This window comes from Hyla sarda, unplaced genomic scaffold (genome assembly GCF_029499605.1).
Source record: "Hyla sarda isolate aHylSar1 unplaced genomic scaffold, aHylSar1.hap1 scaffold_1674, whole genome shotgun sequence".
NCBI classification, from domain to species: Eukaryota; Metazoa; Chordata; class Amphibia; order Anura; family Hylidae; genus Hyla; species Hyla sarda.
In genome coordinates this window covers 34,260-60,725 of record NW_026608314.1, presented here as the reverse complement: position 1 = coordinate 60,725, position 26,466 = coordinate 34,260, and the positions used below count along the sequence as shown (strand labels likewise).

At 51.7% G+C, this 26,466-nt stretch overlaps 1 protein-coding gene across 1 annotated transcript in view; it reads left to right on the top strand.

Moving 5' to 3' along the window:
* Positions 1-5,204: 5,204 nt before the first annotated feature.
* The window catches only part of LOC130311792 (rho GTPase-activating protein 33-like), a gene marked incomplete at its 5' end in the record, with an annotated part of 41,618 nt that continues 20,356 nt past the window's right edge, over positions 5,205-26,466 (top strand). Inside the window, 9 exons of the mRNA XM_056552524.1 lie at positions 5,205-5,323; positions 5,458-5,536; positions 7,305-7,385; positions 12,620-12,757; positions 12,843-12,935; positions 13,135-13,257; positions 14,934-15,011; positions 15,091-15,157; positions 26,250-26,306. Of these exons, the coding sequence (XP_056408499.1) occupies positions 5,205-5,323; positions 5,458-5,536; positions 7,305-7,385; positions 12,620-12,757; positions 12,843-12,935; positions 13,135-13,257; positions 14,934-15,011; positions 15,091-15,157; positions 26,250-26,306 (835 nt within the window). The remainder of the gene's footprint in view (positions 5,324-5,457; positions 5,537-7,304; positions 7,386-12,619; positions 12,758-12,842; positions 12,936-13,134; positions 13,258-14,933; positions 15,012-15,090; positions 15,158-26,249; positions 26,307-26,466) is intronic.

Below are 26,466 nucleotides of genomic sequence, written 5' to 3'. Positions count from 1 at the left end.
GGGGGCCGACTACACCTGGGGGCCGACTACACCTGGGGGCCGACTAAACCTGGGGCCACATCCACTTGGAGGCCGACTACACCTGGGGGCCGACTAAACCTGGGGCCACATCCACTTGGATGGAGTCTCGCTCCATTCACCACAGACTGTCCAGGAGTTGGCGGAGGCTTTAGTCCAGGTCTGGGAGGACATCCCTCAGGAGACCATCCTCCACCTCATCAGGAGCATGCCCAGGCGGGGAGGTCATACGGGCACGTGGAGGCCACACACACTACTGAGCCTCATTGGGACTTGTATTAAGGACATTACATAAAGTTGGATCAGCCTGTAGTGGGGTTTTCCTCTGTGATTTTGAGGGTGACTCCATATCCAGACCTCCAGGGGTTAGTTCATCCAGATCTAGGACGTGTTGTCTTAGTGTTACCTTTAGTTTTTTTGATCAGTGTAGAATATAATGTGAGATCTAAAAGAGACCGCGACAAAGAATACGACTTAGAGCGCCAATATACAGATTCTATACAGTGGAGGGGAAAGTATCTGCCCCCTGCTGACCTTGCACTGACATGAGATTATCCGTCTATAATATTATTGGTCGGTTTATTTGATCAATGAGAGAAGAACAAAAAGTCCAGAAAAACTTAATTTCATATAGTTATAAATTGGTTCATATTTTACTCAGTGAGATAATTATGTGACCCCTTTGTAAAACTTGACTACGTCCTTGGTGGCCAAACCTTGTTGGATGTGTCTTGTGCTCTCCTCCGGGATGCCTCACATCTCTCCCGCTCCTCCAGACGGTCCCGTACATGATCTTTCTCCATCAGTCGGTCCTGTACATGATCTTTCTCCATCAGACGGTCCTGTACATGATCTTTCTCCTTCAGTCCTGTACATGATCTTTCTCCATCAGACGGTCCTGTACATGATCCTTCTCCATCAGACGGTCCTGTACATGATCTTTCTCCATCAGACGGTCCTGTACATGATCTTTCTCCATCAGACGGTCCTGTACATGATCTTTCTCCATCAGACGGTCCTGTACATGATCTTTCTCCTTCAGTCCTGTACATGATCTTTCTCCATCAGACGGTCCTGTACATGATCTTTCCCCATCAGACGGTCCTGTACATGATCTTTCTCCATCAGACGGTCCCGTACATGATCTTTCTCCATCAGACGGGCCTGTACATGATCTTTCCCCATCAGACGGGCCCATACATGATCTTTCTCCTTCAGTCCTGTACATGATCTTTCTCCATCAGACGGTCCTGTACATGATCTTTCTCCTCCAGACGGTCCTGTACATGATCTTTCTCCTCCAGACGGTCCTTTACATGATCTTTCTCCATCAGACTCGCCCGTACATGATCTTTCTCCATCAGACGGTCCTGTACATGATCTTTCTCCATCAGACGGTCCTGTACATGATCTTTCTCCATCAGACGGTCCTGTACATGATCTTTCTCCATCAGACGGTCCTGTACATGATCTTTCTCCATCAGACGGTCCTGTACATGATATTTCTCCATCAGACGGTCCCGTACATGATCTTTCTCCATCAGACGGTCCTGTACATGATCTTTCTCCATCAGGCGGTCCTGTACATAATCTTTCTCCATCAGAAGGTCCTGTACATAATCTTTCTCCATCAGACGGTCCTGTACATGATCTTTCCCCATCAGACGGTCCTGTACATAATCTTTCTCCATCAGACGGTCCTGTACATGATCTTTCTCCATCAGACGGTCCTGTACATAATCTTTCTCCATCAGACGGTCCTGTACATGATCTTTCTCCATCAGACGGTCCTGTACATGATCTTTCTCCATCAGACGGTCCCGTACATGATCTTTCTCCATCAGACGGTCCTGTACATAATCTTTCTCCATCAGACGGTCCTGTATATGATCTTTCTCTTTCAGATGGTCCTGTACATGATCTTTCTCCATCAGACGGTCCCGTACATGATCTTTCTCCATCAGACGGTCCCGTACATGATCTTTCTCCATCAGACGGTCCCGTACATGATCTTTCTCCATCAGACGGGCCCCTACATGATCTTTCTCCATCAGGCGGTCCCGTGCATGATCCTTCTCCATCAGACGGTCCCGTACATGATCTTTCTCCGTCAGACGGTCCTGTACATGATCCTTCTCCGTCAGATGGTCCTGTACATGATCCTTCTCCATCAGACGGTCCTGTACATGATCTTTCTCCATCAGACGGTCCTGTACATGATCTTTCTCCTTCAGTCCTGTACATGATCTTTCTCCATCAGACGGTCCTGTACATGATCTTTCTCCTTCAGTCCCGTACATGATCTTTCTCCATCAGTCCTGTACATGATCTTTCTCCATCAGACGGTCCTGTACATGATCTTTCTCCATCAGACGGTCCTGTACATGATCTTTCTCCTTCAGTCCTGTACATGATCTTTCTCCATCAGACGGTCCTGTACATGATCTTTCTCCTTCAGTCCCGTACATGATCTTTCTCCATCAGACGGTCCTGTACATGATCTTTCTCCATCAGACGGTCCCGTACATGATCTTTCTCCATCAGACGGTCCTGTACATGATCTTTCTCCATCAGACGGTCCTGTACATGATCTTTCTCCATCAGACGGTCCCGTACATGATCTTTGTCCATCAGACGGGCCCGTACATGATCTTTCTCCATCAGACGGTCCTGTACATGATCTTTCTCCATCAGACGGGCCCGTACATGATCTTTCTCCAGCAGACGGTCCTGTACATGATCCTTCTCTGTCAGACGGTCCCGTACATGATCTTTCTCCGTCAGACGGTCCCGTACATGATCTTTCCCCGTCAGACGGTCCCGTACATGATCTTTCTCCATCAGTCGGTCCTGTACATGATCTTTCTCCATCAGTCCTGTACATGATCTTTCTCCATCAGAAGGTCCCGTACATGATCTTTCTCCATCAGACGGGCCCGTACATGATCTTTCTCCATCAGACGGTCCCGTACATGATCTTTCTCCATCAGACGGTCCCGTACATGATCTTTCTCCATCAGACAGTCCTGTACATGATCTTTCTCCATCAGACGGTCCTGTACATGATCTTTCTCCATCAGACGGTCCTGTACATGATCTTTCTCCATCAGACGGTCCTGTACATGATCTTTCTCCATCAGACGGTCCTGTACATGATCTTTCTCCATCAGACGGGCTCGTACATGATCTTTCTCCATCAGACAGTCCTGTACATGATCTTTCTCCAGCAGACGGGCCTGTACATGATCTTTCTCCATCAGACGGTCCTGTACATGATCTTTCTCCATCAGACGGTCCCGTACATGATCTTTCTCCATCAGACGGTCCTGTACATGATCTTTCTCCTTCAGTCCCGTACATGATCTTTCTCCTTCAGTCCCGTACATGATCTTTCTCCTTTAGTCCCGTACATGATCTTTCTCCATCAGATGGTCCTGTACATGATCTTTCTCCATCAGACGGTCCTGTACATGATCTTTCTCCATCAGACGGTCCTGTACATGATCTTTCTCCATCAGACGGTCCTGTACATGATCTTTCTCCATCAGACGGTCCTGTACATGATCTTTCTCCATCAGACGGTCCTGTACATGATCTTTCTCCATCAGACGGTCCCGTACATGATCTTTCTCCATCAGACGGTCCTGTACATGATCTTTCCCCATCAGACGGTCTCGTACATGATCTTTCTCCATCAGACGGTCCCGTACATGATCGTTCTCCATCGGACGGTCCTGTACATGATCCTTCTCCATCAGACGGTCCTGTACATGATCTTTCTCCATCAGACGGTCCTGTACATGATCCTTCTCCATCAGACTGTCCTGTACATGATCTTTCTCCATCAGACGGTCCTGTACATGATCTTTCCCCATCAGACGGTCTCGTACATGATCTTTCTCCATCAGACGGTCCCGTACATGATCCTTCTCCATCAGACGGTCCTGTACATGATCTTTCTCCATCAGACTGTCCCGTACATGATCCTTCTCCATCAGACGGTCCTGTACATGATCTTTCTCCATCAGACGTTCCTGTACATGATCTTTCTCCATCAGACTGTCCTGTACATGATCTTTCTCCATCAGACGGTCCTGTACATGATCTTTCTCCATCAGACTGTCCTGTACATGATCTTTCTCCATCAGACGGTCCTGTACATGATCTTTCCCCATCAGACGGTCTCGTACATGATCTTTCTCGATCAGACGGTCCTGTACATGATCTTTCTCCATCAGACGTTCCTGTACATGATCTTTCTCCATCAGACAGTCCTGTACATGATCTTTCCCCATCAGACGGTCCTGTACATGATCTTTCTCAATCAGACGTTCCTGTACATGATCCTTCTCCATCAGACGGTCCTGTACATGATCTTTCTCCATCAGACTGTCCTGTACATGATCTTTCTCCATCAGACGGTCCTGTACATGATCTTTCTCCATCAGACGTTCCTGTACATGATCTTTCTCCATCAGACAGTCCTGTACATGATCTTTCTCCATCAGACGGTCCCGTACAGGATCTTTCTCCATCAGACGGTATTGTACATGATCTTTCCCCATCAGACGGTCCTGTACATGATCTTTCTCCATCAGACGGTATTGTACATGATCTTTCTCCATCAGACGGTCCCGTACATGATCTTTCTCCATCAGACGGTCCCGTACATGATCTTTCTCCATCAGACGGTCCTGTACATGATCTTTCTCCATCAGACAGTCCTGTACATGATCTTTCTCCATCAGACGGTCCCGTACATGATCTTTCTCCATCAGACGGTCCTGTAGATGAACAAAAAAAGGGACCTTTAATACGTAACTTTTATTAACTACTTGTTAAAATAACCATTACAAATCTCAGTTTGTTACCTGTATAAAAGACAACTAGTAGCCAGAAATATTGCTGATTGATTGAGGGGGGGGGGGGGGGGGTCAGATACTTATTTCAGTAAAATACAAATCAATTCATAACTTATGTGAAATGTGTTTTTCTGGATATTTTGTTGTTCTTCCGTCTTCTTCTGTTCAGATAAACCAATAATATTATAGCCGGATCATCAGGGGGCAGATGCTTTATGTTGGGTGTCTTCCTCTTCTCGTGCCGTCAGCCATGCGGGATGTGATTGGTGAGGTGGCCGCCGGTTGGCGCTGGTATAAAGTGGTTTTGGATGTTCCTGATGAATTTTGAATGTCTTTGCTTCTCAGGCTCGGGGCTCGGATACACTGGATTCAGGCACGGAGGGCGCCGGACGACTCATCTCTTCTGCGGCTCCGTCCAGCGTCAAGGGGAGACCCAATAAAAGGTAATCTGAGGTTGGGGGTGGGGTCACTTTCACGCCTGAGCTTCTTATATAACGTTGGAGCCGGACGCCAATAATCATCTGGAGACCTCCGGGATTCTCAAGGTTTATTAACCCTTCCCTGTCTATATATTTAGGGTGACACGCGGACCCTTCGTAAAGCTGGCGGACTGTGCTCACTATCACTATGAAAATGTCAACTATGGCCCGATCCAGGTGAGAGACCCCGTATACCATGTGTACAGGTGGAAGCTTGATTCCTAAGAAGAAGTGTACCTCATGTCTTCCCCGTACCCCATATGATGACTGATGCCCACCATGTCTGCCCCATATCCCATGTGATGACTGATGCCCACCATGTCTACCCCGTACCCCATGTGATGACTGATGCCCACCATGTCTGCCCCATATCCCATGTGATGACTGATGCCCACCATGTCTACCCCGTACCCCATGTGATGACTGATGCCCACTATGTCTGCCCCCGTACCCCATGTGATGACTGATGTCCACCATGTCTGCCCCGTACCCCATGTGGTGACTGATGCCCACCATATCTACCCCGTACCCCATGTGATGACTGATGCCCACCATGTCTGCCCCATATCCCATGAGATGACTGATGCCCACCATGTCTGCCCCATATCCCATGTGATGACTGATGCCCACCATGTCTGCCCCGTACCCCATGTGATGACTGATGCCCAACATGTCTGCCCTGTACCCCATGTGATGACTGCCCACCATGTCTACCCCGTACCCTATGTTATGACTGATGCCCACCATGTCTGCCCCGTACCCCATGTGATGACTGATGCCCACCATGTCTACCCTGTACCCCATGTGATGACTGCCCACCATGTCTGCCCTGTACCCCATGTGATGACTGCCCACCATGTCTGCCCTGTACCCCATGTGATGACTGATGCCAACCATGTCTACCCCGTACCCCATGTGATGACTGATGCCCACCATGTCTGCCCTGTACCCTGTGTGATGACTGATGCCCACCATGTCTGCCCCGTACCCCATGTGATGACTGATGCCCACTATGTCTGCCCCGTACCGCGTGTGATGACTGATGCCCACCATGTCTGCCCCCGTACCCCATGTGATGACTGATGCCCACATGTCTGCCCCGTACCCCGTGTGATGACTGATGCCCACCATGTCTGCCCCCGTACCCCATGTGATGACTGATGCCCACATGTCTGCCCCGTACCCCTTGTGATGACTGATGCCCACCATGTCTGCCCCCGTACCCCATGTGATGACTGATGCCCACCATGTCTGCCCCGTACCCCGTGTGATGACTGATGCCCACCATGTCTGCCCCCGTACCCCATGTGATGACTGATGCCCACCATGTCTGCCCCGTACCCCGTGTGATGACTGATGCCCACCATGTCTGCCCCATATGACTGATGCCCACCATGTCTGCCCCATATGACTGATGCCCACCATGTCTGCCCCATATGACTGATGCCCACCATGTCTACCCCCTTACCCCGTGTGATGACTGATGCTCACCATGTCTGCCCCATATCCCATGTGATGACTGATGCCCACCATGTCTGCCCCGTACCCCATGTGATGACTGATGCCCACCATGTCTGCCCTGTACCCCATGTGATGACTGCCCACCATGTCTACCCCATATGATGACTGATGCCCACCATGTCTGCCCTATATGATGACTGATGCCCACCATGTCTGCCCTATATGATGACTGATGCCCACCATGTCTGCCCTATATGATGACTGATGCCCACCATGTCTACCCCATATGATTACTGATGCCCACCATGTCTGCCCTATATGATGACTGATGCTCACCATGTCTGCCCCCATATGATGACTGATGCCCACCATGTCTGCCCTATATGATGACTGATGCTCACCATGTCTGCCCTATATGATGACTGATGCCCACCATGTCTGCCCCATACCCCGTGTGATTACTGATGCCCACCATGTCTTCCAGCTTTCTCTATCTGACTCTCGTCCGGAGGATTCCAGTGGTAGCGAATCCGAGGCTGTTTACATTGTGCAAGTCACATGTCAGGTGGGTGCAAGATGCGACGGAATCGGCTGTGAGAAAAAAAGTGATGTCCTCGATAGCCCTGGTCTCAAACTGTGGCCCTCCAGATGTTGGCTGTCCTGGCATGCTGGGAGTTGAAGTTTTGCAGCTACTCTATAGCAACCATTCCGTTCTCTCCAGTCATTTCTCTAGGATTAGTAGTGACCCCCCCATGTTCTGGATTCATTAACCCTTTTATATGGACTTCAACATCTGGACTCTGACCCCCCCCCCTAATAACAGGGATCTTAGTTCACTCCATATGCCCGACCTGTAATGTGTAACCCCCCCCCCCCCCCCCATCCTAACCCTAATTACTGTAATGATGTGGAGCACAATGGCCGTTCACCCAATTAGAGCTGAATCCTGTGACCCGCCAGGATCTACCCCTGGGGCCGCCGCTTATCTTCTCATCCTCCTATTAATAGCCACGGACTTATTGTATCGTTCATTTCACTTCGGTGATTTTTATAATTCAACTATTATTATATAAAAATAGGACACAAGGTAAAATTAGAGGCTCCGAGACTTCAGAACCTCATGGAGGGAATTCAGGACTACAAGATCTTCATGGTCCTTAAGACTCCATGTACATCCTCCCTTCATCTGCTGCATAGAACCTTGTAGGGTTCATGGTCTTATGACGTCTCCCCAAGGTCTAGGGTCCTAATAGTTCTCCTCATCACATTTCACCCTCCTGTGGGTGCATTGGGTCCATTCTCTGCTCAACCAATCTTATTGATTTTTGGCATTAACACTTGGGTTGACTTTCAGGTCTACCATCTGAGCCCCATCTTTGTCCCCTAGGTCTACCATCTCAGTCCCATCTTTGTCCCCTTGGTCTACCATCTGAGCCTCATCTTTGTCCTCTAGGTCTACCATCTCAGTCCCATCTTTGTCCCCTAGGTCTACCATCTCAGTCCCATCTTTGTCCCCTAGGTCTACCATCTCAGTCCCATCTTTGTCCTCTAGGTCTACCATCTCAGCCCCATCTTTGTCCCCTAGGTCTACCATCTCAGCCCCATCTTTGTCCCCTAGGTCTACCATCTCAGCCCCATCTTTGTCCCCTAGGTCTACCATCTCAGTCCCATCTTTGTCCCCTAGGTCTACCATCTCAGCCCCATCTTTGTCCCCTAGGTCTACCATCTCAGCCCCATCTTTGTCCCCTAGGTCTACCATCTCAGCCCCATCTTTGTCCCCTAGGTCTACCATCTCAGCCTCATCTTTGTCCCCTGGGTCTACCATCTCAGCCCCATCTTTATCCTCTAGGTCTATCATCTCAGCCTCATCTTTGTCCCCTAGGTCTACCATCTCAGTCCCATCTTTGTCCCCTAGGTCTACCATCAGCCTCATCTTTGTCCCCTAGGTCTACCATCTCAGTCCCATCTTTGTCCCCTAGGTCTACCATCTGAGTCCCATCTTTGTCCCCTAGGTCTACCATCTCAGCCTCATCTTTGTCCCCTAGGTCTACCATCTCAGCCTCATCTTTGTCCCCTAGGTATACCATCTCAGCCTCATCTTTGTCCCCTAGGTCTACCATCTCAGTCCCATCTTTGTCCCCTAGGTCTACCATCTCAGCCTCATCTTTGTCCCCTAGGTCTACCATCTCAGCCCCATCTTTTTCCCCTAGGTCTACCATCTCAGTCCCATCTTTGTCCCCTAGGTCTACCATCTCAGTCCCATCTTTGTCCCCTAGGTCTACCATCTCAGTCCCATCTTTGTCCCCTAGGTCTACCATCAGCCTCATCTTTGTCCTGTAGGTCTACCATCTCAACCTCATCTTTGTCCCCTAGGTCTACCATCTCAACCTCATCTTTGTCCTCTAGGTCTACCATCTCAGTCCCATCTTTGTCCTCTAGGTCTACCATCTCAGCCCCATCTTTGTCCTCTAGGTCTACCATCTCAGTCCCATCTTTGTCCCCTAGGTCTACCATCAGCCTCATCTTTGTCCTCTAGGTCTACCATCTCAGCCCCATCTTTGTCCTCTAGGTCTACCATCAGCCTCATCTTTGTCCTCTAGGTCTACCATCTCAGTCCCATCTTTGTCCTGTAGGTCTACCATCTCAGTCCCATCTTTGTCCCCTAGGTCTACCATCTCAGCCCCATCTTTGTCCCCTAGGGCTACCATCTCAGCCCCATCTTTGTCCTCTAGGTCTACCATCTCAGTCCCATCTTTGTCCTGTAGGTCTACCATCAGCCTCATCTTTGTCCTGTAGGTCTACCATCTCAGTCTCATCTTTGTCCCCTAGGTCTACCATCTCAGCCCCATCTTTGTCCCCTAGGTCTACCATCTCAGCCCCATCTTTGTCCTCAAGGTCTACCATCTCAGCCCCATCTTTGTCCTCTAGGTCTACCATCTCAGTCCCATCTTTGTCCCCTAGGTCTACCATCTCAGCCCCATCTTTGTCCTCTAGGTCTACCATCTCAGTCCCATCTTTGTCCCCTAGGTCTACCATCTCAGCCCCATCTTTGTCCCCTAGGTCTACCATCTCAGTCCCATCTTTGTCCCCTAGGTCTACCATCTCAGTCCCATCTTTGTCCTCTAGGTCTACCATCTCAGTCCCATCTTTGTCCTCTAGGTCTACCATCTCAGCCCCATCTTTGTCCCCTAGTTCTACCATCTCAGCCCCATCTATGTCCTCTAGGTCTACCATCTCAGTCCCATCTTTGTCCTCTAGGTCTACCATCTCAGCCCCATCTTTGTCCTCTAGGTCTACCATCTCAGTCCCATCTTTGTCCCCTAGGTCTACCATCTCAGCCCCATCTTTGTCCTCTAGGTCTACCATCTCAGTCCCATCTTTGTCCCCTAGGTCTACCATCTCAGCCCCATCTTTGTCCCCTAGGTCTACCATCTCAGTCCCATCTTTGTCCCCTAGGTCTACCATCTCAGTCCCATCTTTGTCCCGTAGGTCTACCATCTCAGTCCCATCTTTGTCCTCTAGGTCTACCATCTCAGTCCCATCTTTATCCTCTAGGTCTACCATCTCAGCCCCATCTTTTTCCCTAGGTCTACCATCTCAGCCTCATCTTTGTCCCCTAGGTCTACCATCTCAGTCCCATCTTTGTCCTCTAGGTCTACCATCTCAGTCCCATCTTTATCCTCTAGGTCTACCATCTCAGCCCCATCTTTTTCCCTAGGTCTATCATCTCAGCCCCATCTTTGTCCTCTAGGTCTACCATCTCAGCCCCATCTTTGTCCTCTAGGTCTACCATCTGAGTCCCATCTTTGTCCCCTAGGCCTACCATCTCAGTTCCATCTTTATCCGATAGGTCTACCATCTCAGTCCCATCTTTATCCGATAGGTCTACCATCTCAGTCCCATCTTTGTCCCCTAGGTCTACCATCTCAGCCCCATCTTTGTCCTCTAGGTCTACCATCTCAGTCCCATCTTTATCCTCTAGGTCTACCATCTCAGTCCCATCTATGTCCTCTAGGTCTACCATCTCAGCCCCAGCTTTGTCCTCTAGGTCTACCATCTCAGTCCCATCTATGTCCTCTAGGTTTACCATCTCAGCCCCATCTTTGTCCTCTAGGTCTACCATCTCAGCCCCATCTTTGTCCTCTAGGTCTACCATCTCAGTCCCATCTTTGTCCCCTAGGTCTACCATCTCAGCCCCATCTTTGTCCTCTAGGTCTACCATCTCAGTCCCATCTTTATCCTCTAGGTCTACCATCTCAGTCCCATCTTTGTCCCCTAGGTCTACCATCTCAGCCCCATCTTTGTCCCCTAGGTCTACCATCTCAGCCCCATCTTTGTCCTCTAGGTCTACCATCTCAGTCCCATCTATGTCCTCTAGGTTTACCATCTCAGCCCCATCTTTGTCCTCTAGGTCTACCATCTCAGCCTCATCTTTGTCCCCTAGGTCTACCATCTCAGCCCCATCTTTGTCTCCTAGGTCTACCATCTCAGCCCCATCTTTGTCCTCTAGGTCTACCATCTCAGTCCCATCTATGTCCTCTAGGTTTACCATCTCAGCCCCATCTTTGTCCTCTAGGTCTACCATCTCAGTCCCATCTTTGTCCCCTAGGTCTACCATCTCAGTCCCATCTTTGTCCTCTAGGTCTACCATCTCAGCCCCATCTTTGTCCCCTAGGTCTACCATCTCAGTCCCATCTTTGTCCTCTAGGTCTACCATCTCAGCCTCATCTTTGTCCCCTAGGTCTACCATCTCAGCCCCATCTTTGTCCCCTAGGTCTACCATCTCAGCCCCATCTTTGTCCTCTAGGTCTACCATCTCAGTCCCATCTATGTCCTCTAGGTCTACCATCTCAGCCCCATCTTTGTCCCCTAGGTCTACCATCTCAGCCCCATCTTTGTCCTCTAGGTCTACCATCTCAGTCCCATCTTTATCCTCTAGGTCTACCATCTCAGTCCCATCTTTGTCCCCTAGGTCTACCATCTCAGCCCCATCTTTGTCCTCTAGGTCTACCATCTCAGTCCCATCTTTATCCTCTAGGTCTACCATCTCAGCCCCATCTTTGTCCCCTAGGTCTACCATCTCAGCCCCATCTTTGTCCCCTAGGTCTACCATCTCAGTCCCATCTTTGTCCTCTAGGTCTACCATCTCAGTCCCATCTTTGTCCCCTAGGTCTACCATCTCAGCCCCATCTTTGTCCCCTAGGTCTACCATCTCAGCCCCATCTTTGTCCCCTAGGTCTACCATCTCAGCCCCATCTTTGTCCCCTAGGTCTACCATCTCAGTCCCATCTTTGTCCCCTAGGTCTACCATCTCAGCCCCATCTTTGTCCCCTAGGTTTACCATCTCAGCCCCATCTTTGTCCCCTAGGTCTACCATCTCAGTCCCATCTTTGTCCTCTAGGTCTACCATCTCAGCCCCATCTTTGTCCCCTAGGTTTACCATCTCAGCCCCATCTTTGTCCCCTAGGTCTACCATCTCAGTCCCATCTTTGTCCTCTAGGTCTACCATCTCAGTCCCATCTTTATCCTCTAGGTCTACCATCTCAGTCCCATCTATGTCCTCTAGATCCTCATTACTTCCTCTTGTCATTCTTCTCTTGTATTATCTTACGAGGCTCCCCCTTCTGTGTCATCACTTGCTCCAGTATTTTCTGTGTCCCTCATTACTTCCTCTGGTCATTCTTCTCTGTATCATCACTTTCTCCAGTATTTTCCGTGTCCCTCATTACTTCCTCCTGTCATTCATCACTTTCTCCAGTATTTTCCATGTCCCTCATGTTGTGTTTCTTCCATTTTTAGGGCCGCACTTGGTCCGTTTTGCGGAGCTATGAAGATTTCCAGGTCCTGGACTCCAACCTTCACCGCTGTATTTTTGACCGCCGCTTCTCTCAGTTGCTTGAACTCCCCCCTCGCCGTGAACTTCCATCTCAGGGCCAGGTGGGCATCGCAGGGCGGTGCTTGTCATCGGGGGTCTCTTGTGTAATTGTAATACATGATGTCTCCCCCACCTCTGTGTCCTCAGCTCCTGGCCCCTCTACTCTCACGATATTTGAAGGCTCTTTCTGGTATTGTGGACAGTAACATCAACTGTGGCCCCATACTCAACTGGATGGAGGTAAGTCCAGGGCCCTACCAGAGACTTTTTGTGGACTCCTTTTCCCTTTGGGGGGTGTTCAGTGCCTCATATTGGGAGGACCAATGGGCACTACAGAACCTCCTAAACCTTGGTGATGGGATCCATTGGCATGGCGCCATCACTTTACCCATAATTCCTTGGGCACATCATCAGCTGCCCCTTAATTTCCCTACTGTAGATTGATAATCACGGTAATCGGCTTCTCGTCAATGAAGAGGCGTCAATCAATGTTCCTGCTATAGCAGCCGCCCACGTGATCAAACGCTACACCGCTCAGGCGCCAGATGAACTTTCCTTTGAGGTAAGAAACAGTTCTGTCAAATAGCGACCAATCACAGCTCAGCAGCACGGACTATATCAGGAGAGAAATGTGCTGATCATGTGGAGGTCACAGGGTGAGAGTTATATAGTGGAGGAGCAGGGTCCACAGCAGTACAGAGTATACAGGAGAGGAGTGTGCTGATCATGTGGAGGTCACAGGGTGAGAGTTATATAGTAGAGGAGCAGGGTCCACAGCAGTACAGAGTATACAGGAGAGGAGTGTGCTGATCATGTGGAGGTCACAGGGTGAGAGTTATATAGTGGAGGAGCAGGGTCCACAGCGGTACAGAGTATTTCAGGGGAGGAGTGTGTTGATCATGTGGAGGTCACAGGGTGAGAGTTATATAGTGGAGGAGCAGGGTCCACAGCAGTACAGAGTATTTCAGGGGAGGAGTGTGCTGATCATGTGGAGGTCACAGGGTGAGAGTTATATAGTGGAGGAGCAGGGTCCACAGCAGTACAGAGTATTTCAGGAGAGGAGTGTGCTGATCATGTGGAGGTCACAGGGGGAGAGTTATATAGTGGAGGAGCAGGGTCCACAGCAGTACAGAGTATACAGGAGAGGAGTGTACTGATCATGTGGAGGTCAAAGGGTGAGAGTTATATAGTGGAGGAGCAGGGTCCACAGCAGTACAGAGTATTTCAGGAGAGGAGTGTACTGATCATGTGGAGGTCACAGGGTGAGAGTTATATAGTGGAGGAGCAGGGTCCACAGCAGTACAGAGTATTTCAGGAGAGGAGTGTGCTGATCATGTGGAGGTCACAGGGGGAGAGTTATATAGTGGAGGAGCAGGGTCCACAGCAGTACAGAGTATACAGGAGAGGAGTGTACTGATCATGTGGAGGTCACAGGGTGAGAGTTATATAGTGGAGGAGCAGGGTCCACAGCAGTACAGAGTATACAGGAGAGGAGTGTACTGATCATGTGGAGGTCACAGGGTGAGAGTTATATAGTGGAGGAGCAGGGTCCACAGCAGTACAGAGTATTTCAGGAGAGGAGTGTACTGATCATGTGGAGGTCACAGGGTGAGAGTTATATAGTGGAGGAGCAGGGTCCACAGCAGTACAGAGTATTTCAGGAGAGGAGTGTGCTGATCATGTGGAGGTCGCAGAATGAGAGTTATATAGTAGAGGAGCAGGGTCTACAGAAGTACAGAGTATACAGGAGAGGAGTGTACTGATCATGTGGAGGTCACGGTGAGAGTTATATAGTGGAGGAGCAGGGTCCACAGCAGTACAGAGTATTTCAGGAGAGGAGTGTGCTGATCATGTGGAGGTCACAGGGTGAGAGTTATATAGTGGAGGAGCAGCGTCCACAGCAGTGCAGGGTATACAGGAGAGGAGTGTGCTGATCATGTGGAGGTCACATGGTGAGAGTTATATAGTGGAGGAGCAGGGTCCACAGCAGTACAGAGTATACAGGAGAGGAGTGTGCTGATCATGTGGAGGTCACAGAGTGAGAGTGATATAGTAGAGGAGCAGGATCCACAGCAGTACAGAGTATACAGGAGAGGAGTGTACTGATCATGTGGAGGTCACAGGGTGAGAGTTATATAGTGGAAGAGCAGGGTCCACAGCAGTACAGAGTATTTCAGGGGTGTACTGTATTGAATGCATGAGCTGTGGTCACTGACTATCCCTCTGGCTCACTGACAGGTCGGTGACATAGTGTCGGTCATTGACATGCCCCCGCGGGAGGACACCAGTTGGTGGAGAGGAAAGCACAGCTTCCAGGTGAGACGTCTGGATGGTCGGGTCTCATTCTTCTCTCTGCTCTTCGGCGCCCTCATGAGGTGGCTTCTTTCTTTTTCAGGTTGGCTTCTTCCCCAGCGAGTGCGTCCAGCTGATCACAGACAATAAGAACCCGTCTCCAGCTGCAGGTATCTCATCCTGTATCGCGGTACCCGGGTATCTCATTCCTCATATGCTTCCTGTAGAGCTGTATGTCCTCACCTGTGGCTCAGTGTTGTATGCCCTCAGTCTCTGTATACAACATGGATCAGGATCAGCTGTCCTCTGGATCGGTGACTAACTACATGTCATGTGAACTACGTGTGCGCGCTACCTGGTAGTGTCCATGTACAGATGCAGTGAGGTGTATGGTCACATGGTACGGACTCCATAGAGCTCCTGTGGCTCTACAGCTGTTAGAAAACTACTACTCTCAGATAGGACATGCTTGGAGTTGTGATTTTGGAATAACTGTAGAGCCTCAGGTTGGAGAACACTGCTCTATGTATCCCCCCTATTAACCCTTTTTCCTCTCACACTGTTACTTTTTCCTCTCATACTGTGTGTGCTGCTCTCTCCTGTATGTGTGTGCTGCTCTCTCCTGTATGTGTGTGCTGCTCTCTCCTGTATGTGTGTGCTGCTCTCTCCTGTATGTGTGTGTGTGTGCGCTCTCTCCTGTATGTGTGTGTGTGCGCTCTCTCCTGTATGTGTGTGTGTGTTGCTCTCTCCTGTGTGTGTGCGCTCTCTCCTGTGTGTGTGTGTGCGCTCTCTCCTGTGTGTGTGCGCTCTCGCCTGTGTGTGTGTTTGCGCTCTCTCCTGTATGTGTGTGTGTGCGCGCTCTCTCCTGTATGTGTGTGCGTGCTGCTCTCTCCTGTATGTGTGTGTGCTGCTCTCTCCTGTATGTGTGTGTGTGTGCTGCTCTCTCCTGTATGTGTGTGTGTGTGCTGCTCTCTCCTGTATGTGTGTGTGCTGCTCTCTCCTGTATGTGTGTGTGTGTGCTGCTCTCTCCTGTATGTGTGTGTGTGTGTGTGCTGCTCTCTCCTGTATGTGTGTGTGTGTGTGCTGCTCTCTCCTGTATGTGTGTGTGCTGCTCTCTCCTGTATGTGTGTGTGTGCTGCTCTCTCCTGTATGTGTGTGTGCGCTCTCTCCTGTATGTGTGTGTGCGCTCTCTCCTGTATGTGTGTGTGTGCGCTCTCTCCTGTATGTGTGTGTGCGCTCTCTCCTGTATGTGTGTGTGTGTGTGTGTGTGTGTGTGCGCTCTCTCCTGTATGTGTGTGTGTGTGTGTGTGCGCTCTCTCCTGTATGTGTGTGTGTGCGCGCTCTCTCCTGTATGTGTGTGTGTGCGCGCGCTCTCTCCTGTGTGTGTGTGTGTGTGTGTGTGTGTGCGCTCTCTCCTGTGTATGTGTGTGTGTGTGTGTGTGCGCGCGCTCTCTCCTGTATGTGTGTGTGTGTGTGCGCTCTCTCCTGTGTGTGTGTGTGTGTGTGTGCGCGCTCTCTCCTGTATGTGTGCGCTCTCTCCTGTATGTGTGTGTGTGTGCGCTCTCTCCTGTGTGTGTGTGTGCGCTCTCTCCTGTGTGTGTGCTCTCACCTGTGTGTGTGTGTGTGTGCGCTCTCTCCTGTGTGTGTGCGCTCTCACCTGTGTGTGTGTGTGTGTGCGCTCTCTCCTGTGTGTGTGCGCTCTCTCCTGTATGTGTGTGTGTGTGTGTGTGTGTGTGCGCTCTCTCCTGTATGTGTGTGTGCGCTCTCCTGTATGTGTGTGTGTGTGTGTGTGCGCTCTCTCCTGTGTGTGTGTGTGCGCTCTCTCCTGTGTGTGTGTGTGTGTGTGTGTGCGTGTGCGCTCTCTCCTGTATGTGTGTGTGTGCGCGCGCTCTCTCCTGTGTGTGTGTGCGCTCTCTCCTGTGTGTGTGTGTGCACTCTCTCCTGTGTGTGTGTGCGCTCTCTCCTGTGTGTGTGTGTGCGCTCTCTCCTGTGTGTGTGTGCGCTCTCTCCTGTATGTGTGTGTGCGCTCTCTCCTGTGTGCGCTCTCTCCTGTGTGTGTGTGTGCGCTCTCTCCTGTGTGTGTGCGCGCTCTCTCCTGTGTGTGTGTGTGTGCGTGCGCGCGCTCTCTCCTGTATGTGTGTGTGCGTGCGCTCTCTCCTGTATGTGTGTGTGTGTGCGCGCGCTCTCTCCTGTGTATGTGTGTGTGTGTGTGTGTGTGCGCGCGCTCTCTCCTGTGTGTGTGTGTGCACTCTCTCCTGTATGTGTGTGTGCTCTCTCCTGTGTGTGTGCGCTCTCTCCTGTATGTGTGTGTGTGCGCTCTCTCCTGTATGTGTGTGTGTGCTCTCTCCTGTGTGTGTGCGCTCTCTCCTGTATGTGTGTGTGTGAGCTCTCTCCTGTATGTGTGTGTGTGCTCTCTCCTGTGTGTGTGCGCTCTCTCCTGTATGTGTGTGTGTGAGCTCTCTCCTGTATGTGTGTGTGTTCGCTCTCTCCTGTATGTGTGTGTGTGCGCTCTCTCCTGTATGTGTGTGTGTGCGCTCTCTCCTGTGTGTGTGTGCGCTCTCTCCTGTGTGTGTGTGTGCGCTCTCTCCTGTATGTGTGTGTGTGTGTGCGTGCGCTCTCTCCTGTATGTGTGTGTGTGCGCGCGCTCTCTCCTGTGTGTGTGTGTGTGTGTGCGCGCGCGCTCTCTCCTGTGTGTGTGTGTGTGTGTGCGCTCTCTCCTGTGTATGTGTGTGTGTGTGCGCTCTCTCTCCTGTGTGTGTGTGTGTGTGCACTCTCTACTGTATGTGTGTGTGCTCTCTCCTGTGTGTGTGTGTGTGCGCTCTCTCCTGTATGTGTGTGTGTGCTCTCTCCTGTGTGTGTGCGCTCTCTCCTGTGTGTGTGGGTGTGTGCTCTCTACTGTGTGTGTGTGTGTGTGTGTGCGCGCTCTCTACTGTGTGTGTGTGTGTGTGTGCGCGCTCTCTACTGTGTGTGTGTGTGTGCGCTCTCTACTGTATGTGTGTGTGTGTGCGCTCTCTCCTGTATGTGTGTGTGTGCGCTCTCTCCTGTATGTGTGTGTGCGCTCTCTCCTGTATGTGTGTGTGTGCGCTCTCTCCTGTATGTGTGTGTTTGCGCTCTCTCCTGAATGTGTGTGTGTGCGCGCTCTCTCCTGTATGTGTGCGCTCTCTCCTGTATGTGTGTGTGTGCTCTCTCTCCTGTATGTGTGTGTGTGCTCTCTCTCCTGTATGTGTGTGTGTGCGCTCTCTCCTGTATGTGTGTGTGTGCGCGCTCTCTCCTGTATGTGTGCGCTCTCTCCTGTATGTGTGTGTGTGTGCTCTCACCTGTGTGTGTGTGTGCGCTCTCTCCTGTGTGTGTGTGTGTGTGTGCTCTCACCTGTGTGTGTGTGTGTGCGCTCTCTCCTGTGTGTGTGTGCGCGCGCTCTCTCCTGTATGTGTGCGCTCTCTCCTGTATGTGTGTATGTGTGCGCTCTCTCCTGTATGTGTGTGTGTGTGCGCTCTCTCCTGTGTGTGTGTGTGTGCTCTCTCCTGTGTGTGTGCTCTCACCTGTGTGTGTGTGTGTGTGCGCTCTCTCCTGTGTGTGTGCGCTCTCTCCTGTATGTGTGTGTGTGTGTGTGTGCGCGCTCTCTCCTGTATGTGTGTGTGCGCTCTCTCCTGTATGTGTGTGTGTGTGTGTGTGTGCGCTCTCTCCTGTGTGTGTGTGCGCTCTCTCTTGTATGTGTGTGTGTGCGCTCTCTCCTGTGTGTGTGTGTGTGTGTGTGTGCGCGCGCGCTCTCTCCTGTGTGTGTGTGTGTGTGTGTGCGCTCTCTCCTGTATGTGTGTGTGCACTCTCTCTCTCGTGTGTGTTCGCACGCTCTCTGCCATGTGTGCTCTCTCGTGTGTGTGTGTGTGCGCTCTCTCCTGTATGTGTGTGTGTGCGCTCTCTCCTGTGTGTGCGCTCTCTCCTGTATGTGTGTGTGTGTGTGTGCGCTCTCTCCTGTATGTGTGTGTGCGCTCTCTCCTGTATGTGTGTGTGTGTGTGTGTGTGTGTGCGCTCTCTCCTGTGTGTGTGTGTGCGTGTGCGCTCTCTCCTGTATGTGTGTGCGCGCGCTCTCTCCTGTGTGTGTGTGCACTCTCTCCTGTGTGTGTGTGTGCGCTCTCTCCTGTGTGTGTGTGTGTGCGCTCTCTCCTGTGTGTGTGTGCGCTCTCTCCTGTATGTGTGTGTGCGCTCTCTCCTGTGTGCGCTCTCTCCTGTGTGTGTGTGTGTGTGTGCGCTCTCTCCTGTGTGTGTGCGCGCTCTCTCCTGTGTGTGTGTGTGTGTGCGCTCTCTCCTGTGTGTGTGTGTGTGCGCTCTCTCCTGTGTGTGTGCGCTCTCTCCTGTGTGTGTGTGTGTGCGCTCTCCTGTGTGTGTGTGTGTGTGCGCTCTCTCCTGTGTGTGTGTGTGCGCTCTCTCCTGTATGTGTGTGTGCGCTCTCCTGTATGTGTGTGTGTGCACTGTTCTCTCTCTCTCTCTCTCTCTCTCTCTCTCTCTCTCTCTCTCTCTCTCTCTCTCGTGTGCGTTCGCACGTTCTCTGCCATGTGTGCTCTCTCGTGTGTGTGTGTGTGCACGCACTCTCTCCTGTGTGCTCTCTCTGCCATGTGTGTGTATGTGCACGCTCTTTCTCTCTCGTGTGTGCTCTCTCCTGTGTGCGCGCGCTCTCCTGTGTATGCTCTCTCTCTCTCATGTGTATGCTCTTTCCTGTGTATTCTCTCTCTGTGTGTGTGTGTGTGTGCGTGCGCTCTCTCCTGTATGTGTGTGTGCGCTCTCTCCTGTGTGTGTGTGCTCTCTCCTGTGTGTGTGTGTGTGCGCTCTCTCCTGTGTGTGTGTGCGCTCTCTCTTGTATGTGTGTGTGTGCGCTCTCTCCTGTGTGTGTGTGTGTGTGTGTGCGCGCGCGCGCGCTCTCTCCTGTGTGTGTGTGTGTGTGTGTGTGTGTGTGTGTGCGCTCTCTCCTGTATGTGTGTGTGCACTGTCTCTCTCTCTCTCTCGTGTGTGTTCGCACGCTCTCTGCCATGTGTGCTCTCTCCTGTGTGTGTGTGTGTGTGCGCACGCACTCTCTCCTGTGTGCTCTCTCTGCCATGTGTGTGTATGTGCACGCTCTTTCTCTCTCGTGTGTGCTCTCTCCTGTGTGCGCGCGCTCTCCTGTGTATGCTCTCTCTCATGTGTATGCTCTTTCCTGTGTATTCTCTCTCTCCTGTGTGTGCGCTCTCTCCTGTGTATGCTCTCTCTCTCGTGTGTGTATGCTCTTTCCTGTGTATTCTCTCTCCTGTGTGCGCGCTCTCTCTCCTGTGTGTGTGTGTGTGTGTGTGCGTGTGCTCTCTCTCTTGTGTGTGTATGTGCGCGCGCTCTCTCCTGTGTGTGTATGTGCGCGCTCTCTCTCCTGTGTGTGTATGTGCGCGTGCTCTCTCTCTTGTGTGTGTGTATGCTCTCCTGTGTATGCTCTCTCCCGTATGCGCGCTCTCTCCTGTGTATGCTCTCTCACCTGTGGGTGTATGTGAGCGCTCTATCTCTCGTGTGTGCGCGCACGCTCTCCTGTGTGCTCTCTGCTGTGTGTGTGTGCGCGCGCGCTCTCTCTCTTGTGTATTCTCTCCTGTGTGCGCGCTCTCTCCTGTGTATGTTCTCTCACCTGTGTGTGTATGTGAGCGCTCTTTCTCTCGTGTGTGCACGCACGCTCTCCTGTGTGCTCTTTGCTTTGTGTGCGCGTGCGCTCTCTCTCTTGTGTATTCTCTCCTGTGTGCGCGCTCTCTCCTGTGTATGTTCTCTCTCCTGTGTGTGTATGTGAGCGCTCTCTCTCTCGTGTGTGTATGCTCTTTCCTGTGTATTCTCTCTCTCCTGTGTGCGCGCTCTCTCTCCTGTGTGTGTATGTGCGCGTGCTCACTCTCTTGTGTGTGTGTATGCTCTCTCTCCCGTGTGCGCGCTCTCTCCTGTGTATGCTCTCTCACCTGTGTGTGTATGTGAGCGCTCTCTCTCGTTTGTGCGCGCGCTCTCTCGTGTGTGTGTGCTTTCTCTCTTGTGTGTGTGTGTGTGTGTGCGCGCTCTCTCTCCTGTGTGTGTATGTGCGCGCTCTCTCTCGTGTGTGTGTGTGTGCTCTCTCTATGTGTGTTTGTGCGCGTTCTCTCTCTCTCGTGTGTGTGCTCTCTCCTGCGTATGCTCTCCTGTGTATGCTCTCTCTCCTGTGTGTGTGGATGTGCTCGCGCTCTCTCCTGTGTGTGTATGTGTGCGCTCTCTCTCGTGTGTGCTCTCTCCTGTGTATGCTCTCTCGTGTGTGTGCTCTCTCCTGTGTGTGTATGTGCGTGCGCTTTCTCGTGTGTGTGCTCTCTCCTGTGAATGCTCTCTCTCCTCTGTGTGCTCTCTTCTGTGTATACTCTCTCTCCTGTGTGTATGTGCGCTCTCTCTCTCTCCTGTGTACTCTCTCCTGTGTGCGCGCGCTCTCTCCTGTGTATGCTCTCACCTGTGTGTGTATGTGAGCGCTCTCTCTCCCGTGTGTGTGCTCTCTCCTGTGTATACTCTCTCCTGTGTGTATGTGAGCGCTCTCTCTACCGTGTGTGTGCTCTCTCCTGTGTATACTCTCTCCTATGTGTATGTGCGCGCTCTCTCTCGTGTGTATGCTCTCTCTCTCGTGTGTGTGCTCTCTCCTGTGTATACTCTCTCCTGTGTGTATGTGCGCGCTCTCCCTCATGTGTGTGCTCTCTCCTGTGAATGCTCTCTCTCTCCCGTGTGTATGTGCGCGCTCTCCCTCATGTGTGTGCTCTCTCTCCTGTGTATGCTCTCTCACCTGTGTGTGTATGCTCTTTTCTGTGTATTCTCTCTCTCCTGCGTATTCTCTCTCTCCTGTTTGCGTGCTCTCTCTCCTGTGTATGTGCGTGCTCTCCCTCGTGTGTGCTCTCTCTCCCGTGTGTGCACTCTCCTGTGTATACTCTCTCTCTCCTGTGTGCGTGCTCTCTCTCCTGTGTGTATGTGCGCGCTCTCTCTGTCTTGTGTGTGCTCTCTATCCTGTGTGTATGTGCGCGCTCTCCCTCATGTGAGCGCTCTCTCACCCGTGTGTGCTCTCTCTGCCGTGTGTGCTCTCTCCTGTGTATACTCTTTCTCTCCTGTGTGCGTGCTCTCTCTCCTGTGTGTATGTGCACGCTCTCTCTGTCTTGTGTGTGTGTGCTCTCTCTCCTGTGTGTATGTGTGTGCTCTCTACTGTGTATGCTCTCTCTCCCGCGTGTGCTCTCTCCTGTGTATGCTCTCTCACCTGTGTGTTTTTGTGAGCGCTCTCTCTCCCGTGTGTGTGCTCTCTCCTGTGTATACTCTCCTGTGTGTATGTGCACGCTCTCTCTCGTGTGTGTGCTCTCTCCTGTGTATGCTCTCTCTCTCTCGTGTGTGTGCTCTCTCCTGTGAATGCTCTCTCTCTCTCCCGTGTGAGTGCTCTCTCCTGTGTATACTCTCTCTCCTGTGTGTATGTGCACGCTCTCCCTCATGTGTATACTCTCTCTCCTGTGTGTGCTCTCTCTCTCTCTCCTGTGTGCGTGCTCTCTCTCCTGTGTGTATGTACGTGCTCTCTATCCTGTGTGTATGTGCACGCTCTCCCTCATGTGTGTGCTCTCTCTCCTGTGTACTCTCTCCTGTGAATGCTCTCTCTCCTGTGTATACTCTCTCTCCTGTGTGTATGTGCGCACTCTCTCTGTCTTGTGTGTGTGTGCTCTCTATCCTGTGTGTATGTGCGCGCTCTCCCTCATGTGAGCGCGCTCTCCCTCATGTGAGCGCTCTCTTCCCCGTGTGTGCTCTCTCCTGTGTATGTGTGCGCTCTCCCTCATGTGTGTGCTCTCTCTGCCATGTGTGCTCTCTTCTGTGTGTATATGCACGCTCTCCCTCATGTGTGCGCTCTCTCTCCTGTGTATACTCTCTCTCCTGTGTGTATGTGCGCACTCTCCCTCGTGTGTGCTCTCTCTCCTGTGAATGCTCTCTCTCTCCCGTGTGTGTGCGCTCTCCTGTGTATTCTCTCTCTCCCGTGTGTATGTGCGCGCTCTCCCTCATGTGTGTGCTCTCTCCTGTGTATACTCTCTCCTGTGTGTATGTGCGCGCTCTCCCTCATGTGTGTGCTCTCTCCCGTGTGTGTGCTCTCTCCTGTGTATACTCTCTCCTGTGTGTATGTGCGTGCTCTCCCTCGTGTGTGTGCTCTCTCTCCTGTGTATACTCTCTCCTGTGTGTATGTGTGTGCTCTCTCCTGTGTATACTCTCTCCTGTGTGTGTGCTCTCTCCTGTGTGTGCTCTCTCCTGTGTATACTCTCTCCTGTGTGTATGTGCGCGCTCTCCCTCGTGTGTGTCCTCTCTCTCCTGTGTATACTCTCTCCTGTGTGTATGTGTGTGCTCTCTCCTGTGTGTGCTCTCTCCTGTGTATACTCTCTCTCCTGTGTATGTGCGCGCTCTCCCTCATGTGTGTGCTCTCTCTCCTGTGTGCTCTCTCCTGTGTATGCTCTCTCTCTTGTGTGTATGTACGCGCTCTCTCCCCTGTGTATACTCTCTCCTGTGTGTATGTGCGCGCTCTCCCTCGTGTGTGTGCTCTCTCTCCTGTGTATACTCTCTCCTGTGTGTATGTGTGTGCTCTCTCCTGTGTATACTCTCTCTCCTGTGTGTATGTGCGCGCTCTCCCTCATGTGTGTGCTCTCTCTCCTGTGTGCTCTCTCCTGTGTATGCTCTCTCTCTTGTGTGTATGTACACGCTCTCTCTCCCCTGTGTGCTCTCTCCTGTGTGTATGTGCGCGCTCTCCCTCGTGTGTGTGCTCTCTCTCCTGTGTATACTCTCTCCTGTGTGTATGTGTGTGCTCTCTCCTGTGTATACTCTCTCCTGTGTGTATGTGCGCGCTCTCCCTCATGTGTGTGCTCTCTCCTATGTGTGCTCTCTCCTGTGTGTGTGCTCTCTCCTGTGTATACTCTCTCCTGTGTATGTGCGCTCTCCCTCATGTGTGTGCTCTCTCCTGTGTATACTCTCTCCTGTGTGTATGTGCGCGCTCTCCCTCGTGTGTGTGCTCTCTCTCCTGTGTGTGTGTGTGCTCTCTCCTGTGTATGCTCTCTCCTGTGTGTGCTCTCTCCTGTGTGTATGTGCGCGCTCTCCCTCGTGTGTGTGCTCTCTCTCCTGTGTATACTCTGTCCTGTGTGTGTGTGTGCTCTCTCCTGTGTATGCTCTCTCTCTTGTGTGTATGCTCTTTCCTGTGTATTCTCTCTCTCCTTTGTGTATGTACGCGCTCTCTCTCCCCTGTGTGCTCTTTCCTGTGTATACTCTCTCCTGTGTGTGTGTGAGCGCTCTCCCTCGTCTGTGTGCTCTCTCTCCTGTGTATACTCTCTCCTGTGTGTATGTGTGTGCTCTCTCCTGTGTGTGCTCTCTCCTGTGTATACTCTCTCTCCTGTGTGTATGTGCGCGCTCTCCCTCACGTGTGTGCTCTCTCTCCTGTGTGCTCTCTCCTGTGTATGCTCTCTCTCTTGTGTGTATGTACGCGCTCTCTCCCCCCTGTGTGCTCTCTCCTGTGTATACTCTCTCCTGTGTGTATGTGCGCGCTCTCCCTCATGTGTGTGCTCTCTCCTATGTGTGCTCTCTCCTGTGTGTGTGCTCTCTCCTGTGTATACTCTCTCCTGTGTATGTGCGCTCTCCCTCATGTGTGTGCTCTCTCCTGTGTATACTCTCTCCTGTGTGTATGTGCGCGCTCTCCCTCGTGTGTGTGCTCTCTCTCCTGTGTGTGTGTGTGCTCTCTCCTGTGTATGCTCTCTCCTGTGTGTGCTCTCTCCTGTGTGTATGTGCGCGCTCTCCCTCGTGTGTGTGCTCTCTCTCCTGTGTATACTCTGTCCTGTGTGTGTGTGTGTGCTCTCTCCTGTGTATTCTCTCTCTCTTGTGTGTATGCTCTTTCCTGTGTATTCTCTCTCTCCTGTGTGTATGTACGCGCTCTCTCTCCCCTGTGTGCTCTCTCCTGTGTATACTCTCTCCTGTGTGTGTGTGCGCGCTCTCCCTCGTCTGTGTGCTCTCTCTCCTGTGTATACTCTCTCCTGTGTGTATGTGTGTGCTCTCTCCTGTGTGTGCTCTCTCCTGTGTATACTCTCTCTCCTGTGTGTATGTGCGCGCTCTCCCTCACGTGTGTGCTCTCTCTCCTGTGTGCTCTCTCCTGTGTATGCTCTCTCTCTTGTGTGTATGTACGCGCTCTCTCCCCCCTGTGTGCTCTCTCCTGTGTATACTCTCTCCTGTGTGTATGTGCGCGCTCTCCCTCGTGTGTGTGCTCTCTCTCCTGTGTATACTCTCTCCTGTGTGTATGTGTGTGCTCTCTCCTGTGTGTGCTCTCTCCTGTGTATACTCTCTCTCCTGTGTGTATGTGCGCGCTCTCCCTCATGTGTGTGCTCTCTCTCCTGTGTGCTCTCTCTCTCTCTCCTGTGTGTATGTACGTGCTCTCTCTCCCCTGTGTGCTCTCTCCTGTGTATACTCTCTCCTGTGTGTATGTGCGCGCTCTCCCTCGTGTGTGCTCTCTCCTGTGTGTGTGCTCTCTCCTGTGTGTGCTCTCTCCTGTGTGTGCTCTCTCCTGTGTGTGCTCTCTCCTGTGTGTGCTCTCTCGTGTGTGTGCTCTCTCTCCTGTGTGTATGTGTGTGCTCTCTCCTGTGTATGCTCTCTCTTGTGTGTGTGCTCTTTCCTGTGTATTCTCTCTCTCCTGTGTGTATGTGCGCGCTCTCCCTCATGTGTGTGCTCTCTCCTGGGAATGCTCTCTCTCGTGTGTGTATGTGCGCGCTCTCTCTCCCGTGTGTGCTCTCTCCTGTGTATACTCTCTCTCCTGTGTGCGTGCTCTCTCTCCTGTGTGTATGTACGCGCTCTCTCTCCCCTGTGTGCTTTATCCTGTGTATACTCTCTCTCCTGTGTGTATGTGCGCGCTCTCCCTCATGTGTGTGCTCTCTCCTGGGAATGCTCTCTCTCGTGTGTGTATGTGCGCGCTCTCTCTCCCGTGTGTGCTCTCTCCTGTGTATACTCTCTCTCCTGTGTGCGTGCTCTCTCTCCTGTGTGTATGTACGCGCTCTCTCTCCCCTGTGTGCTTTATCCTGTGTATACTCTCTTTCCTGTGTGTATGTGGGTGCTCTCTCCTGTGTGTGCTCTCTCCTGTGTGTATGTGTGCGCTCTCCCTCATGTGTGTGCTCTCTCCTGTGTATTCTCTCTCTCCCATGTGTGCGGTCTCTGTGGCGCTCTAATTGGGCAGGCTTTTACTGTCTCGTACCTTGTGGTTACCTGTCTGTCTGTTCACAGAAGGTGATATAACGTTGTCCATCACATCTCCGCATGGCTCCAACTGCCCCAGACCAGGTGAGATATCGCCCCCCGCACTCCATACGCCCGTCTGTCACTCGTCACTCGCCCCCCGCACTCCATACGCCCGTCTGTCACTCCATACGCCCGTCTGTTTGTCGCCCCCCATACGCCCGTCTGTCACTCGCCCCCTGCCCCCCATATGCCCGTCTGTCAC